Source organism: Cynocephalus volans, chromosome 1, assembly GCF_027409185.1.
Source record: "Cynocephalus volans isolate mCynVol1 chromosome 1, mCynVol1.pri, whole genome shotgun sequence".
Lineage (NCBI taxonomy): Eukaryota > Metazoa > Chordata > Mammalia > Dermoptera > Cynocephalidae > Cynocephalus > Cynocephalus volans.
Window position 1 is genome coordinate 291,666,581 of NC_084460.1, and position 16,700 is coordinate 291,683,280.

General features: G+C 39.3%; 1 protein-coding gene across 1 annotated transcript in view; it reads right to left on the bottom strand.

Annotated features, from left to right (window-relative positions):
* Positions 1-16,700, bottom strand: part of PID1 (phosphotyrosine interaction domain containing 1) — a 221,234-nt gene that overhangs the window by 110,047 nt on the left and 94,487 nt on the right. The window contains exon 2 of the mRNA XM_063077531.1: positions 9,027-9,173. Within this exon, the coding sequence (XP_062933601.1) occupies positions 9,027-9,173 (147 nt within the window). The remainder of the gene's footprint in view (positions 1-9,026; positions 9,174-16,700) is intronic.

Sequence of the window (16,700 nt, forward strand, 5' to 3'; positions counted from 1 at the left end):
TTTACATTTAGTTTTTCATTATTATTTGATGTTTTTATCTCTGCAAGTATTGCTTTGATAAAATTTACAATTCAAGGGAAAAAAATCACTTACATTACTTCCAGGTTCACATGAGATTACATTCACAGTCGATATTACCTAATGTTTCCTTATTTAATGCCCATTTTCCATTTAACAAACAATAAATTAAACTACCCTTGCAGTAGCAGGTAGACTTGCTCTAACATTTGATTTCCTCAGTATGGATGCCTCTAATGTAAAAGGTGAATAGAACCCACAAAAAAATGACATAAAGAATGCTTAACTGAAAATATATATGTATATAAACTTAGAAATGTATTTTAAAAGGTAACATCTTATATTTAAGCTATTTATTTGAACCAGATTTTTGTTCTGGAGTTATAGTAACCTTCTAAGTGTCTCTAAGAAATTGTACAATCTCGCTGGAAACCATAAGCATATTATGAATGAGTTTTTACCAACTTAATTGGTTTTCTGGAGGGTGTTTCTGTGGGTTGCCTAACATGTAACATCTACCACAGAGGAACCATATTTTACCTACAGAATTAATCCAGGAAAACCTGCAAAATAATTAACATATCTTCTAAATAAATGAATCCTAAATTCAGATAATTAAGCTAAATTTTCAGAACTAAGCCCACGAATTGTTTCAAAGACAAACCGTCCAGACAGGAAGCCGTAAGGGGAAAATGACTGTGGAACTTCTCTCAGACATGCACGTTATACTCATAATATCTTCCATATCACTTTTTAAATTATACTTAAACCTTTAAGGGAAATGGGGAGAAAAGCATTTATTCACATTCCCTGTCTTAGTGTTGTGATTTTTTTTTTAATAAACACTGTTTAAAATGCCCATTACGCTGGAACATAACATACTACAAATACTCATTGTGTAAGAAACCTATATTCCATACGAAATTTTAAGGAATCTCTTCTTTTTCAGAAATCTTGATGAAAAAATAAATAAAAGAAATTTGGCTCAACATAAGAGTAAGATGCTCCTTCTACAGACTCATCTTCCTCGACTTGATAATTTTTTTCTAGGAGCTTTCTGAATGCCAATAAAAGAATTTTCTTAGGCTCACGAAAAAATAAACAATCTAAATAACTGATTAACGGTGAACATTTTATATGGCTTTTCTTGGCTTGGAGATTCTTGCATTTCTACAATTTCCCACCATTTGTAGTAGAAAAATGGACAACCCGAAGACATCAGGTCCTAATCCCTGGAACCTCTAAATGTCACCTTATAAGGAAAAAGAGTTTTTGCAGATTTTATTAAGTTAAGGCTGTTGAAATGGGGAGATCATCCTGAATTATTCAGTGGGCACTAAATCCAATCACAGGTGTCCTTATAGGGAAGAGGAAAGCCACTTTGGAGTGACATGGCCACAAGCCAAGGAATGCCTGCAGCTGTCATCAGCTGGAAGAGGTGAGGAACAGATTCTGCCTAGAGCCCCCAGTATGTGGCCCTGCTGACACCTGGATTTCTACCCATTGATGCTGATTTTGGACTTCTGGCCTCTAGACAGATGAGAGAATAAATTTCTGTTGCTTTAAGCCACTAATTTTGCCATCAGGAAACCAGTACATCATTTTTTTAAATGCATTGGAGTAGGTCTACAATTATTAGGCTGAGCACACCAACAAATCTGACACCAGACAAGTCATAAATTAGATGGAAAAAGTCACTTTTCTTGAAATGATGGAAATCCTGATTTGGGCACAGAGAAGAAACAAATGTCTAAGTCATTGACTTGAAGGGAGCTGTTTTCCAAAATGCTCCATTTAGAATAGAGTCTCTGGGTAGCTCAGTTGATTAGAGCATGACGCTGATAACACCAAGTTCCAGGGTTTGATTACTGCCCCGGGCAGCCAAAAAAACAAACAAACAAAAATAAAGTAAATAGATTGGAGTCTCTCACAGATATCTTTCTGGATAAACCTATCATATCTAGAGAAATTTTTTAAATTATTACTTTTAAAAACTAACTTAAAAAGTAATGTTTGTTTAACAGGGAAACATTTTTAAAGGAAAATAAGCGAAAACGAAGAAAAATCAGAAGTTTTATCCATAATCTTATTATTCAGGGATTACTTCTGTTCATATTTTAGTGTATATTGGTGCAGCCTTCTATGACGAATGTCTGCATATAATTATTTTTATATTATTTTTAAAAAATAGAATCCTAATAACATTTTGCAATCAGCTTTATAAATCATTTCACACACTATGAACATTTTCCATATCAATATAATTTCTACAACAGAATTTTTAAGGCCTGCATGTATTCCACAGTGCCATTGAGCAAAACTTTTATAACATCCTTTTTACACATTTAAATAGTTTTACCATTTTTTACTAATGAGTCTTTGCTGATCTCCCAAGAGTTTTCAATGGCCACAAGTTGACTAATGTGGTCAGTAACATTACAAATTTAGAAACACGGGCGTATACAGTCTTTGACGTTAGGCCAGAGGTTAAGCTTTAATGTTAAATCTAATTCCTTAGAGCAAAAAGGAACACAGCTGGGGGTAGACTAAGTGGTTGGTGGGGAAGAGGAACTTCTTCTGGTTTTCATAACGTTCATTTTCCAATAATTCCTCTCTCTCCCTGGTGCTGAAATATTAGAGGTGGGTGCACGTCTGTATGTGTAGGTTTGTGTGGTGTATGCCCATCTCAGGCTTTCCTCTCCTTTGGGACCCATTTTCCTTGTGAGACCAGAATGTGTAAAACTCCACCCTCGCAAATGAGAAGAGGAAAGCTGAACCCTCACACAGGACTTCACACCACGCCAAGCCAAGTGCCTCACTCAGGAGAAGGCAAGACGTGGGAATATCAGGCCTCCGGTGCCTGAATAGACCTAGATGAGGTGCTGGTGGGGCTCACCGTAAAGGGACAGAGGCTGTTGGACACTTACCGCTGCAGAATGAAGACAAGGACACCCTCAGCATGAGCAGTGAGGGAACGAGAAGAAAGGGAAGTGGAAAGAAATATCACATGCTTAATTAGCCCTGTCCAGCACCAATGCCCAAGGTTGCCCTGATGGCCAAGAGAAGCACCCCTGCCCCCTCAGGCCATTCCTTAAGACCAACCTCAGGACCCTGGCCCCACCCAGCTCTTCTGAGAAGGTGCAGTAGAGAGAGACAAGCAGTAAATCTCTAACCAATGCAGACAGATGCCAGCCCAAACAGGAGACCTGTGTCAATGACACTGCTTCTACTTGCGTCTTTTCCTCCACATCTTCCCTAAGTATTTCTCATTCATTCCCTTCCCTTCTGCAACTTATGCAAATTCTCACACTCAGAAATTACCACCCATCACAAACTTTAAAAAACATTTGAAATAAAAGACATACATTATAAGATGTGCTAACCCCCCAATTATGGATCAGTTTATTTGGGACAGCGTTGATGCTAGATTGCTATAGAACGCTAAGCACCATGAAGCTGGAGACGGTCTCTGTGGAAAGGGTTTGCACAGAATCCACATGGCCATACGGGAACTCACTGGACGATTTGTTTGTTTTATATACTACGGTTCTTCAAAAGGTTCATCGAAACATTGAATTAAAAGATAATGTGAATCTTCCCGTGAACAATTGAAGTACTTTAGATATAGGCTAGTATATACTAGTGAGTGTATATAATTTTTTTTCTTTTTTTTAAAACAAGGCATACAACTTTTCACTGTAGACTATTCCTTTCTTTTTCTTTTTCTTTTTTTTAACCAAATCTGAAAATCTGAGTGGTATACCTGGGGTAAAATTCTATGATACTTTTCGTACACTTCCCACATGCCTTCTGGTTTTTAATAGAAACAAAAGAAAATTCTAATCTAATTATGCAAGGACTTGAGCCTTGGACTTTGGATAAAAGAGACGCGAGATCCACTGACCCTGGTTCCAGCCAATGAAGGGTGCAGACACCGAGGCCTGCAGAAAAGAAATCACTGTGCTCAACATCACATGGCACAGCTGGCCAACCAGTTTCAAGAACTATCTGTGGTAGACACAAAAACCACCCAGCAGTTACTGAGAGGCAGTGGCGTCTAGCTAGGGCAAGCACAAACTGTGGAGTCAAACCCAGACAGCCCGTGTTCAAACCCAGGCTCTGCCAATTACTCACTGGGTTTCCTGGGACAGGCTGATGAACTTCTACCTACGCCTCAACTAGCTCATCTGTGAAAAGGGGCTGCACAAGGCACTTAAACTGTTCAGTTGTCGTGAGGATGTAATGGCCCTATACCATGAAAAGAGCATAGATCGGTGCTTAATATATCAATAAGCATCTGCCCTTTAATACCACTATTTCTGTACAATTAGTATTTATATTGCTATTTTTTATTATCATTATCATTATTATCACTATCTTGGGAAGGCTTTGAGAACTCTGGTGAGTGAGCCCAGAAGTGAGTCAATGTAAACAGAACAGTGCCCCCTGGAGGAGAAGGTGTCACACACACAGCACACTTGGGACGCAGTTATTCTTACCATGCAAGGGCTAGTCAGCCCCCAAATAGCATTTCCACCCCATCCCCCACATCCCAAGGTATGTGTCCATTTATGTCACTTACATTGCTCCTACCACACAGCACTCTGTGGTCCAGGTCTTCAAGCTCCAAGTACGGTCCACTGTCATGTAGGTTACATGGCATATTTTATAGTACAGGCTCCTGTTCCCCACCACTAAGCTGAGTGCCTGAATCAAAACCTCTGGGAGAAAGGTCCAGGATTTGCCTACCAAGGGATTCTGACACACACACGTTTCTGAAGCACTTGCAATTTATTTGGTCACTTATCTTCTTCTTTCCACCTGGCTATATGTTGTATCACCCACAACACTGATCTTGATTCCTTTCTCCATGATTCCATGCACACAGTAGGCTTTCAATGAATGTTAACTCAATTAATGTTTGCTCACGAGCTGAAGCCATGTAGGATTCTCCTAGGCAGGAGGAGAGAAGTGTGACAAGCAATCATTGCTGCTGCAAAATCGACACAGCAACTGATACTCCAAACAGCTCCAGCAAGAGTCCTAATGGGATGCAGTAGGTTGTGCAGTTAAATAACTCCACTCCAGAAAAAAAAAAGAGGCAGCCACAGAGGAGAACACACAAAGACCCAGCTGCCCGAAACATGAATAGCCTGGCAGGACAATCCCGTCAGGACCCACGGAGAATACAGATCAGAGGGAAAGGGGAAATCTGACATGAGCCAGGGTCTCAGTGGTGCTTACCATAACCCATTTCCAAACCCCCCTCTCCTTTGCTTCCTCCTGTCTCTTTCCCTCTGCAAACCAAAAGTTATACAAGCACAACTTGAGATCTTTTTGTTAGGAGAAAGAACTAGCACTGTGTAACGATGCAGTGTCCCGTAGCCAGCCCTGCAGCTGGGCCCGGGCTACATTGTGCTCATTATTCCTGGTAGGCCTGGGCCCGAGAGAGAGTCCCTTCTGCAGCTGGCAGCTTGTGAGCTCAGCTCCTTGCAAAAATCAGAGAGGAAACACTGGACTTTGTTCTTGAAGATGATCGGAAAAAAATGGGGGTGGTCTGGGGATTTTAAACAGAAATTTCAACGTTTGAAAACCTTTTTTTTTTAACAAAAGAATATGACTCTGAACACAAACGTGATATTGTCCTTGAGAACTAAGGAATATAACTCCAGCACATTTACAGTTAAACGGATAAAGTTGATAGGATACAATTTGGGGAATTACACGTTGCAGGTTTTCCTCCTTCGGTAGAATAATAAAGCTGGAAAGGACCTCAAGAGGTGTTGGCCCGGATCCCTGACTCCAGGGTAGTGATTATCCACGCCTGGAATCTCCTCTTCATGATTTCTAGGGATGGAGAGTTCATACATTTTTTTATAGCCCAGTGGAATGTGTTTTCCACCTTCAACGCAGAAGTTCTTCCCTGTGTCCAGCTGCAATCACTGCTGATTTCCCGTTGTCTAGCTCGCCACACTGACTGACGCCAGCCCAACCCTCACCCTCCTTGGCATGCCCTTCTGCATTCCTACTATTTTTTTCAACATCCTTTTAGAAGTAAAATAAGTGAACACAACCTAAGGCAGTACACAGAAGGAACTAGTCCATGAATCTTGAACCCTGTACTCCTTTTCAGAAAAACGATGGTTTTTATTCTCCTAGCAAATATTTCTCTCTCTCTCATACACACACACACATTTCTTTCAAATCTGAATTAGACTGCCAGGTCTTTTTATTCTGTATATTTGTTTCCTTTCCATTTTAAATGTACTCTGTAGACATTATCAAACTAAATTCCCTTCTTAATACCTGTGCCTACTGACTTCATCTTGCTTTGAGGTACCTTCTTCCCTAATAGGAACAGAATTCAAAATGACTTCAGTAAAACTTCTAAAGGGTGTAAAACGAATTGGATCTCACATCACTTTCAAACTTAATGAGTATTTTTACAATTCCTTCAGATCATCAATTCATCAAAAGTATTAAACACAATGGACCTAAGGCCAATTCTGTAGACTGTGAACCAGTGGCACTGGCCAAGCCACTTCCAGCTGCTCTTGGGAAGCTGGAAGTTCACCTTACCAGAGTCACCATTTAAATGTGCTTTTTGAATGAATGAATAAATGAAAGAAAGAAAGAGAAAAAGGAAGGAAGGAAGGAAGGGAGAGAAGGAGAGGGGGGAGGGAGGAAGGACTGACCACAATAATATGTTGAACTTTCAGAAGGAGAGAACAGGCCTGTGGTTACCAGAGCTGCGAAATGGAAGGGGAGAGAGGGTTAGGGAGAAACTGGGTAAGGGATACAAAGAGTAATTACGATTTATAACAATGAACATGCTAATAATATTGATTTGATCATCACATATTGTACACAAATACGGACAGTCAACTCTGTACCCCATAAATATGTATAATCAACTATGTTACAATTTAGAAAGTAATTTCAAAGAATAATAAAAATTTTTTAAAAAACAATATTACCAGTTAAAGGTCACAAAGAATGATTATGTTTTGTAAAGATGAATATACTAATTATCCTGATTTGATCATCATGTATGGTATACAGGTTTTGATATTCAACTCTATACCCCACCAATATATATAATCAGTTATGTTTCAATTACATTTTTTAAAATAAATAAATACATAAAAATAAAAGCACTTTTTAAATAAGTTCCAATGGTATACAGTAGTGCTAGGCATCTATAATTAACGGTAATTTGTTGTATGTTATCAAATGGCCAGAAGAGAGAAAATCAAAGAAATTATAAAGTTTTGCAATGATGAATATGCTTATTACCCTCACTTGATCATCACAAATTGCATATACGTACTGAAATCGGACTCTGCATCCCATAAATATGTACAATTAATATGTTCAATTAAAAAATAATGGTCCAGAACCAGGCAAGCAATGGAGCCAGCTGCCAGGGGTCCTGAGACAAGAGCCAAGGGCCAGCCCCTCGCCCCCACCCCCACAACAATATCCCATAATATTCTTACTAGTGTGATTCTTCGGGGTGTGTGACTTATCTGCTCATGTCATTCACCAAATTTCTGCTTAGATTTCTCGAATTCATTTTTAAGAGTTCTTTCTGCATTAAGGATGTAAATCTTTGAGCATTAAATTTGCTCCTTATCAATTGATTTAAATTTGTGATGTTTTCCTTCATTTCTACATTAACAAAATCATTTTCTATCTAAACATTAAATGAAAAATTAAAAATAAATTCCTTTAAAAAAAATAGACATTTGAAAATGAAGTCTTAGAACTCACTTGCCTAAATCCCAATGATAATAGTTCCCCATCGTAATTAAAACAAAGTCTAACCTCCTTGCCATGACCACAAGGCTCTTCCCTGCCCGACCCCACCACCCACCACAACTTTCTCAGCTTCCCAGGCACACTGGCCCATTCTTTTCCATTCCAAAACATGCCAAGACCATTTCCACCACAGAGAATTAGCATACCCTGTTCTTTCTGCCTGACAGATTCTTCTACTTGTTTACCCATATTTTCTCCTCCCCTTACCCCAACCAGCAGTTGAATTCCATAAAGATGCTAGTGGGTCTTGCTCACGTTGTGACCCAGCGCCTGGCAGACAGTGGGCACCCAGTAAGTATGTGTGGGCTGAATAAATGTGTGAGGTTCTGTGCATAGCACCATTCCCCAGGACTGTCGTAGGCTCCAACCCAACCACAGCTATGCAGGAACCGCTGCCCTAGCAGTAAGCAGTGAGGAAAGGAGCGTTCCTATACAAGACCACGCACAGAGCACACAAGCAAACGTGCGTTTTCCTTGCTTCTCATTTTCACTACTCGAAACAAATTTCTGATGACAAAGTATGCATAAAACATATTTTCTTTGTTACCTCTAAATCAATTACTATATTCACCAACTCAAGCAAAAAAAGAATATCATGTGAGAAAGAATCCAAAAGCTTACCAAAATTATATATTTCATTTCTAGTTCTGTTTCCATGTCAGCATTACCATTTGCATAAATTTTTTAAAATGTTTTATGGATTCTGAGGCATGAATATTAGTATAAATTTTGAAAGCTGAAGCCAGGCAAAAATGCAAAACTACCCCCAAAAGACTCAGAGAGTACAACTGCTGGAAAACTTGATTTTTTCTTTTTGGCTTTTTTGTTTTTCTTATTCTTTAAGATATGTTTTATTCAGATTGTAAGTACACAGGGAGAAATTATCACTAAGGATAAAACTTTGCTTGTGAAGTTCCACAGAGCTACAGAAAACACAGCAAGAAGACTATTTTATTCACACAACCTAAAACCTACATCTTTAACGTGTGTTTCCAAATGATGAAGACTGCTTAGCATTAAAAGAACTAAAACAGAATATGAATTCTTACTACCATCACTCAATGAGCTTATTTTGTTGTTTTATATTTCATTCTTAAAATGGTACCACTGGGAAACAAGCTTCTCCAGGCCACACATCCTGCAGCCTGTCCCTGCAAGAGCAGCCCTGCAGGCCACACGCCCCCTACCTTGCAGCCGCTGTGAGTCCTTGTCTTCATCAGGGGTGTGGTTGTGCACAGCTCGATGGCCTCCGGCTCGTGGAAGATGACTGCTGGGAGGGGTTCCTTTTTCAGTGTGAGGACATTCAGTTTAGACTTCAACATGGTCTGAAAGTGCTGAAAAGCAGAAAAATATGTCAAATATAGTTAAATCATTGGGGTTTGTATGGGGTGCACTTGTACCTCAAGCCCAGTAGCAAAATCTTTCTTTTGTTAATTCCGTTTTAATAGGGGAGGCCAAGAGATATTTAGTACAATGGACGAGGTCTGGGAGGAGAGGGGAACTGTCACGATGCTATTAAAATGAAACTGTGGAAGACAGCCAATCCCTACACAGAGCTTAAAAAAAAGAAAAAATGGGTTAGTGGTAGAGTCACTTCCCCCAGAGTCTTATGTTCTCAGAAGCTCTTCCAAGATGCTATATCCAGTTGAAATCCTGGAGATGTAATCCATGCTGATTCAGCTACCCAAGAAACCATTCTCTGTGCAACTCCTGTTGGCACTAGTTATGAACTATGCCCAGAATCTAGCCATATTTAATCACTGCTATCCATACCACCCAGTCCAAGGCTCCATCTTTGCTTGGTCTGTTACAACAGTTTCCAAAACTGGCTCTTCACTTCCAACCTTGTCCCCATACAGAGAATCCCACACAGCAGCCAGAGGGATCCTTCTAAAATCTAACCATGGCATGCTATGCCCTTGCTCAAACTCTCCCAAGGCTTCCCATCTCTTCCTAGAAAAATTCCAAGTCCTCACCTCAGCCTTCAAGGCCTGCATTATTCGGGGACCTACTGCCTCCGTGATATCATCTCCCACCCCTCCCGCTCTTGCTATGGATCCAACCTCAGTAGCCTCCTTACTCTTCTGAGTATAAACCGAAGACCCATGTGCCTTGGGACCTCTGAACATGCTGCTCCTGCCTTGCTTCCTTGCTTTCTTGAGGACACTGATCAAATGTCACCTCATGAGACAGTACATCCTTATCAATATTATCTAAAAGAGCATACACACACACACACACACACACACACACACACACACACACACACACACCTGATTTCATGGACATGTACCCTGTGCAATCACACAGGGCCCCATGCTCAGGAGGGCTCCATGCTTGGTTTAATGCTCTTGGGTTAATGTTGCCATCTTGACACTCTTAATAATGTTATCTTTGAACTTCTGTTTTGTAAGTGAAGTCTGATGGGACAGTGGAACACATAGGAGAGTAGAGGAAATACACACATGAGCATCCCCCATCCTTGCCACCCATTTGCACAGAGCATTAGTGATGACCACAGAATTCTGATGGACCCAGGACACGGAGGAACTCAGCAAGTCAAAGTGATTAGAGGTGAGCCTGGTCAGCCTGTGAGCAGGGGCACACACAGCCCAAGAGGCCACACTGAGGAACCAGCACTGCCTCCAATGCAGAAAGAAGTCAGTTGTTTTCTAAGAAACATAAATGATCAAGGAATCCTACCATATCTTTTCCCACTTGTATTACTTCCCTGTTTTAGGCAACCACTTACACTGATAATGATGACATAGAAGGAAAGAGAAAGGGAGAGCAACCACACTTCCTTCTGCTTTCACTCCTTTCTTACTCATCAGTAAGACAAACGTGAATTCTGGGTAGAATGTGCATGTATCAAGATGTGAAATAAAAACATGTTTTGTGCAGCATTTCACTGTTCTGATAAAAACAAAATACAGTACGAACTAGGAAATGCTAATTGTGCAATCTCAATCATTCTACTCTTACATTTGCATTTAAAGTGGGCAGTGCACAATATAATTCATGCTAATAATCTAAATTTTAATTGTTTTTTACTCAGAACAGCATTCAATAGCAAATAATAATAATAATCATTGTTTTTACAAAAAGACTTTTCCAGAAAGAGATTCATGAAAAAAGGAAAAGGTTTTATGTTTTAGTACCTTTAATGGCACTTTTTTCTGGTTTTTGAACAGGGAACACTAAATTATTATTTTGCACTGCAAATCGTGTAGCTAGCTCTGCACACATATATATCCATCTCTGTCTATTCCCTTCCCCCGCTTTATTCTTCTTAACACTTGTCACTACTTATTACCACTATAAAATCATGTAGTAATTTTTTTTTTATTTTATTGTCTTCCACTAGAATATAAGCACCATAGAGCAGAAACTGTCTTATTCAATGAAATATTCCAAGTGCCTAGAACAGTTTCTGGCACATCACAGAGGTCTGACAAATACTTGTGGAAGGTAATGAAAGTAAATAGAATGTAATGAAAGAAAAACATGCACTGCAAACATACAATAATGATCTCTAAATCAGGGTTCACAGACTACACCTGCTGACTATCTCATTGACCTTTCTGGACCTGCTATGTTTTATGAAACAAACATAGGACTGAAAAAAGTAAATAACAACATACATACACAAGTACATTCACCTAAGTCTAAATCGCCAAAAATAGTCCTCTAAAAATTCTGCACAATTCAGTATAAAGGCAGTAGAGGTTTTGGAATTTATAGCAAGGAAAGCCTGTATTTCACATGTCAACAGAGTGTCTACTGGAACCCCAACCAGCCCATTCTGATGGCCAGTTTTGTGTACCAACTTGGCTAGGCTACCATGCCCAGTTATTCATTCACGCTAATCTAGGGGTTGCTTTAAAGGTATTTTGTAGATGTGATTGAAGTCCATAATCTATTGATTTGAAGTAAGAGGGATTATCCTAGATAATCTGGGTGGTCTTGATTCAATCATCTCACAGACCTCAAAAAGGTGAGCTTAGCTGAACGATAAATGCTGGCGAGGCTGCGGAGAAAAAGGAACTCTCATACACTGTTGGTGGGACTGCAAAATGGTGCAGCCTCTACGGAAAATGGTATGGAGGTTCCTCAAACAATTGCAGATAGATCTACCATATGACCCAGCTATCCCACTGCTGGGAATATACCCAGAGGAATGGAAATCATCAAGTCGAAGGTATACCTGTTCCCCAATGTTCATCGCAGCACTCTTTACAATAGCCAAGAGTTGGAACCAGCCCAAATGTCCATCATCAGATGAGTGGATACGGAAAATGTGGTACATCTACACAATGGAATACTACTCAGCTATAAAAACGAATGAAATACTGCCATTTGCAACAACATGGATGGACCTTGAGAGAATTATATTAAGTGAAACAGGTCAGGCACAGAAAGAGAAATACCACATGTTCTCACTTATTGGTGGGAGCTAAAAATTAATATATAAATTCACACACACACACACACACACAAAACCGGGGGGGGGGGAAGAAGATATAACAACCACAATTACTTGAAGTTGATACGACAAGCAAACAGAAAGGACATTGTTGGGGGGGGAGAAGGGAGGGAGGTTTTGGTGATGGGGAGCAATAATCAGCCACAATGTATATCGACAAAATAAAATTTTTTTTAAAAAAAAAAAAGGTGAGTTTAGGCTTCCCTGAAGAAGATATTCTTCCTGTGGACACCAGCGTCAGCCCACATCCAAGCGCTCCAGCCCACCCTTGCTGACAGTCAGCTTTATGATTTCAGACGTACCTAAACAGCCTCCACAATTGCATAAGCCAATTCCCTGAATAAATTTCCTAATATATATCTCCAACTAGTTCTGTCTCTCTGGTTGAAACTTGATTGATACAGCCACCTTTTATAAGACAAAGTTGTCAGCCGTGACACTTTTTTAAATGGGAAGGAGACTTGCCCTTACATTTCCCAGAGAGTATTGATTTTTATTTAAAAAAAAAAAAAAATAGGGGCACATCTTCATATCAATCTGGAAGTTTCTGTCTTAGCTCGTAATAGAGTCCAGTCCAATGGGGGTGTGGGCTTTGGAGTTGCAAAGGGAGAAGACAGATCTGGGAGGAGCAACGTGAATGACTGAGAGTGAAAGCTGAGATTGGGAGACAACGTTCTCCTCTGCTGCCATCTTGCTGAGTCTACAAAAGGTACATGAAACCACTGATCATGTCACTCTGACTTCTGTGACATACTAAGTTGCTGAAGATGACAACAGAAAGGGCCCTCCTCTCAGGAGGGTGAGACAACCACACTGCCCAGGATTGTCTTCTCGTCCCCACTGTCATTACTGTAGGACCAAATGTCACAGCTATCGATTCAATCACTAAGTACACAGAAAGATTGGAATTTATGAACTGGCACACATACTGCTCCCTTGATTACTTGGCTGGGGAGCCACGTAAAAGAAATAAACAAATAGGAAAAACAAAACAAAAGCTTAAATTGGAGATAGGATGACAGGGGAGTGTAAATTCCAACACCAACACACTGCGTCATGCAGTCGCAGCTCCCCAGCTCCTCGGAGCCTGCTTCTGCAGCCAGGTGGGCACGTGCTGGGCATCCACTGCCAACTCATCCACGCACCTTTATCGAGCACCCGTGTGCAGCCGCATACTGTGGTAGGCACAGCTGGAACCGAAATAAAACGTTAGTCTCTGCTGGAAAGGGTTCCTCACAGCTGGGGGTAACTGTTAAGTCAAATGACAACTGCAAATGCATGTGAGAAGGTGTTTAGGAGAGCTAGAGAGAGGCTGAGTCAATATTTGAAAGTGAAAGAGAAAATGATGCCTTTAAAAATGTTTTTTCCCATTAATGGTTTTGTCCCTTTTTTTTTGCCCAGTGTGAAAGGAGGAAGGTAAAAGAGAGAAAGCATGTGGATGACTTGATGAATTATTGTCTCCAATAATACACCTTTTTATGGCATTTTAACATTTTACGTAACTGATTTGCTCTTATAAATTTTTGGTGGTAGAAGTGTGATAACAGCATTCTTATAACAACACTCTTTTGCACCCTTCTCTGGGGAAACTTCTCCACTACTATAAACTGCCTTGTGGAATGACGTTTTCAGTCACAATTCCCTGCCCCTGACATTGTAGCGCAAAAAAAATATGTGACACTGGATGACCATCTGAGTACCTCATGTCTCCGCCCAAAGCGCTGGTTCACAGGAAACTCAAGATTGGCTGAGTTGAACAGACTGTTCCAGGACATCAATACATATGGTTGTTAGACTGGGGTGATGGGAAGACAGCCGCGACTGACCTTCTCACCCATCGAGGTCATTCTGAGAGTAATGTCACACAGACAAGGAAAGCTGAGAAATGGGGAGACACAAGCATGACATTGCTGAGCTCTTAAATCCAGCTGTGTCTCAGATCTACCCATGGACGCACCTAGAATATAAACCAATACATTCCCTTTTCTGCTTAGGCAAGGCTGAGTTAGGTAACCTGATCCTTGCAATTGAGAGAGTCCAGCATTACAAATTATTTTGTAATGAAAAATCATCCGTGAAAATAAAATGGAGCTAATAACAAAACTTTTAAAAGAACTTCATCAATTTTAACTGTAGAAATGCTTAGTAATATTTTTTTTTTTTTAAAGTGAATCTTGTACTTACTTGAACAGGCTGAGCCTTAATGATAAACTACCAACTAAAAAGTTAAAGTAGGTATCATAGTCCCCAGGTTATTCATGTCTAAGATAAAGCTCTCTGAGCTACTGCCAAAATGAGAGGAATTCCAAGTCTGAAGAAATGGTCAAATAGTGTACATGCAGTGACATTTAATCCAGGTGGCAGGTGCTCTTACTAGATAACAATGACTCAGATGCTGTACTCAGTTCTGCCAGAAGGAAGGAAGGCCTTGTACTTCCTGAGCCTCAGTTTTCTCATCTGTCAACTTTAAAATGCTACGTATGCCATGCCATAAACAAGATCACTTATATTTTGCATGGACAAACAAGAGCAATAAAGATAATGCAACTTAACATAATCCAGTAGCATTATAAAAAGGCAGGAAATGAGAAATCAGATAGAGAAGCTTGGAAAAGCTACTGTTCCCAAATCCAAGATGCACAAAGTTTCATAAAGAAAATGTGTTTCTCACTCTTAAAGAAGGGAAGTGAATAGCATTGTAGAAAATTAGGGCACTGCCCTGGACAAATTAAACAAAGCTCGGCTTTCTGCATTTGGTGCTTTATGTGTGATCCCAAAATAGAGCCTCTAAATCAAGCCCCATTATGCGGATGGGGTAATCGCCGTGCCCTGTATAATTTTATAGTTGGCGCTGCTGACTCCTATTCAGACATTAATCTCTAACAGTTTAGCAGGCAAGGATTTATATATTTTACCAATTCAAGTTGGATGTATCTCACCTTTGTATTGATTCTATATCCAAAATATAAAGCATCTTTGGAAGGCAAACCCTGCTTCTTTCTTTTACAAGATAACTGGAACACTATCCTGACTCAATTTAAAGGAAAGCCATTAAGGTCTTAATCTTTGGTCCATCCTTTGCATTTTAAAGGCTGAATATAATGGTCAGTTTTAACTTGCAAATTACTGATTCAGTAATGCCCTAATCGAGCTTCAAAAATATTGCAAATGTTCACTGTAAGAGAACTACAAGGAACAAGTGGGTAAATCAGATGAATGGAAAACTTCAGTACTACAAACAAATGTTAATTTGTACAAGTGCACAAAATCAGTAGGGCTTTGACACTTCATTCGTAATCACGTCTCATGTTATTACTTTGGGGGTAGTAAAAATTAATGGAACTCACTTGTGGTTTCCTCACATGTTATGCTATTTATTTCAAATACAAGGTATATTCAGGCACCAAATATGAGAAAATAATCAATGATAACACTCTTCTGCAACCTTTAACATGATATTTTGCTTATCATTTTAAGGTAAATTTTTAGGTTTTTTATTTTAAATATTTAGTCTAGCACTTTCACAAAAATAAGCAACATAGAAGCAAAATAAATTTTCTGTTAAATGAACAGCAAATGATTTGTATACAATTAAGAGTAATTGCGTGAGTAAATAAAATTTTACTTAATGAAATTCAGCTTTTATTTAAACATTTTGAATACAAAGGGTTCACTTGTTTTTATCCTTTTTTAAAGTAAAACAGGGCTGGGTAATCTCCCAAAATCTAGCAGTCATACACAAAATTGAACCATTTGATTTCAAGAATTAATTTTTTTATGCAGTTTATGTCAATCTGGTATTTTAAGAAAAGAAAGACATACACCAATTTGGCATTTCCCTTCTTGCTGCAAATCATCCTTAACTGTCTTATTCAAAAGAAGTCCCAACTTAATTTTAAAGGCCTATATCCATAAATTTAAAAGGCTGTCTACACTTATTAAAGAGAAGGCTATTATTAAACTAACTGAAAATACTCAGGTTCACACATCCATATTTATTCATGCAATTTTGATTATGGAAGATTTTTTTTTAACATCACAAATTTTCTCAAGAGATTATGTGGGAGAGGCACGAAACTAACTGCAAGCCCAGGGACTATGCAAAAGCACCCAAGGCGTGTGAAAAGCTCACTCACTCGGGGGAGTCTGGAATACACATACATACTCATACACTCACACACATGCCCCCACACACACCCACGTACTTCACAAATGTGCTGTATTCCTAGCTTAAGTAGTTTCTGTCATCTTCTAAACCACTTTTCTATATGAAAACAGTTATTTTCCTATTTTTAATTGTGAGAAGTTAAACAATTTATTATTAAACATGGGTAGCAAACTATCAGCCCAAAGGTTTGTTTCATTTGATTCAGAG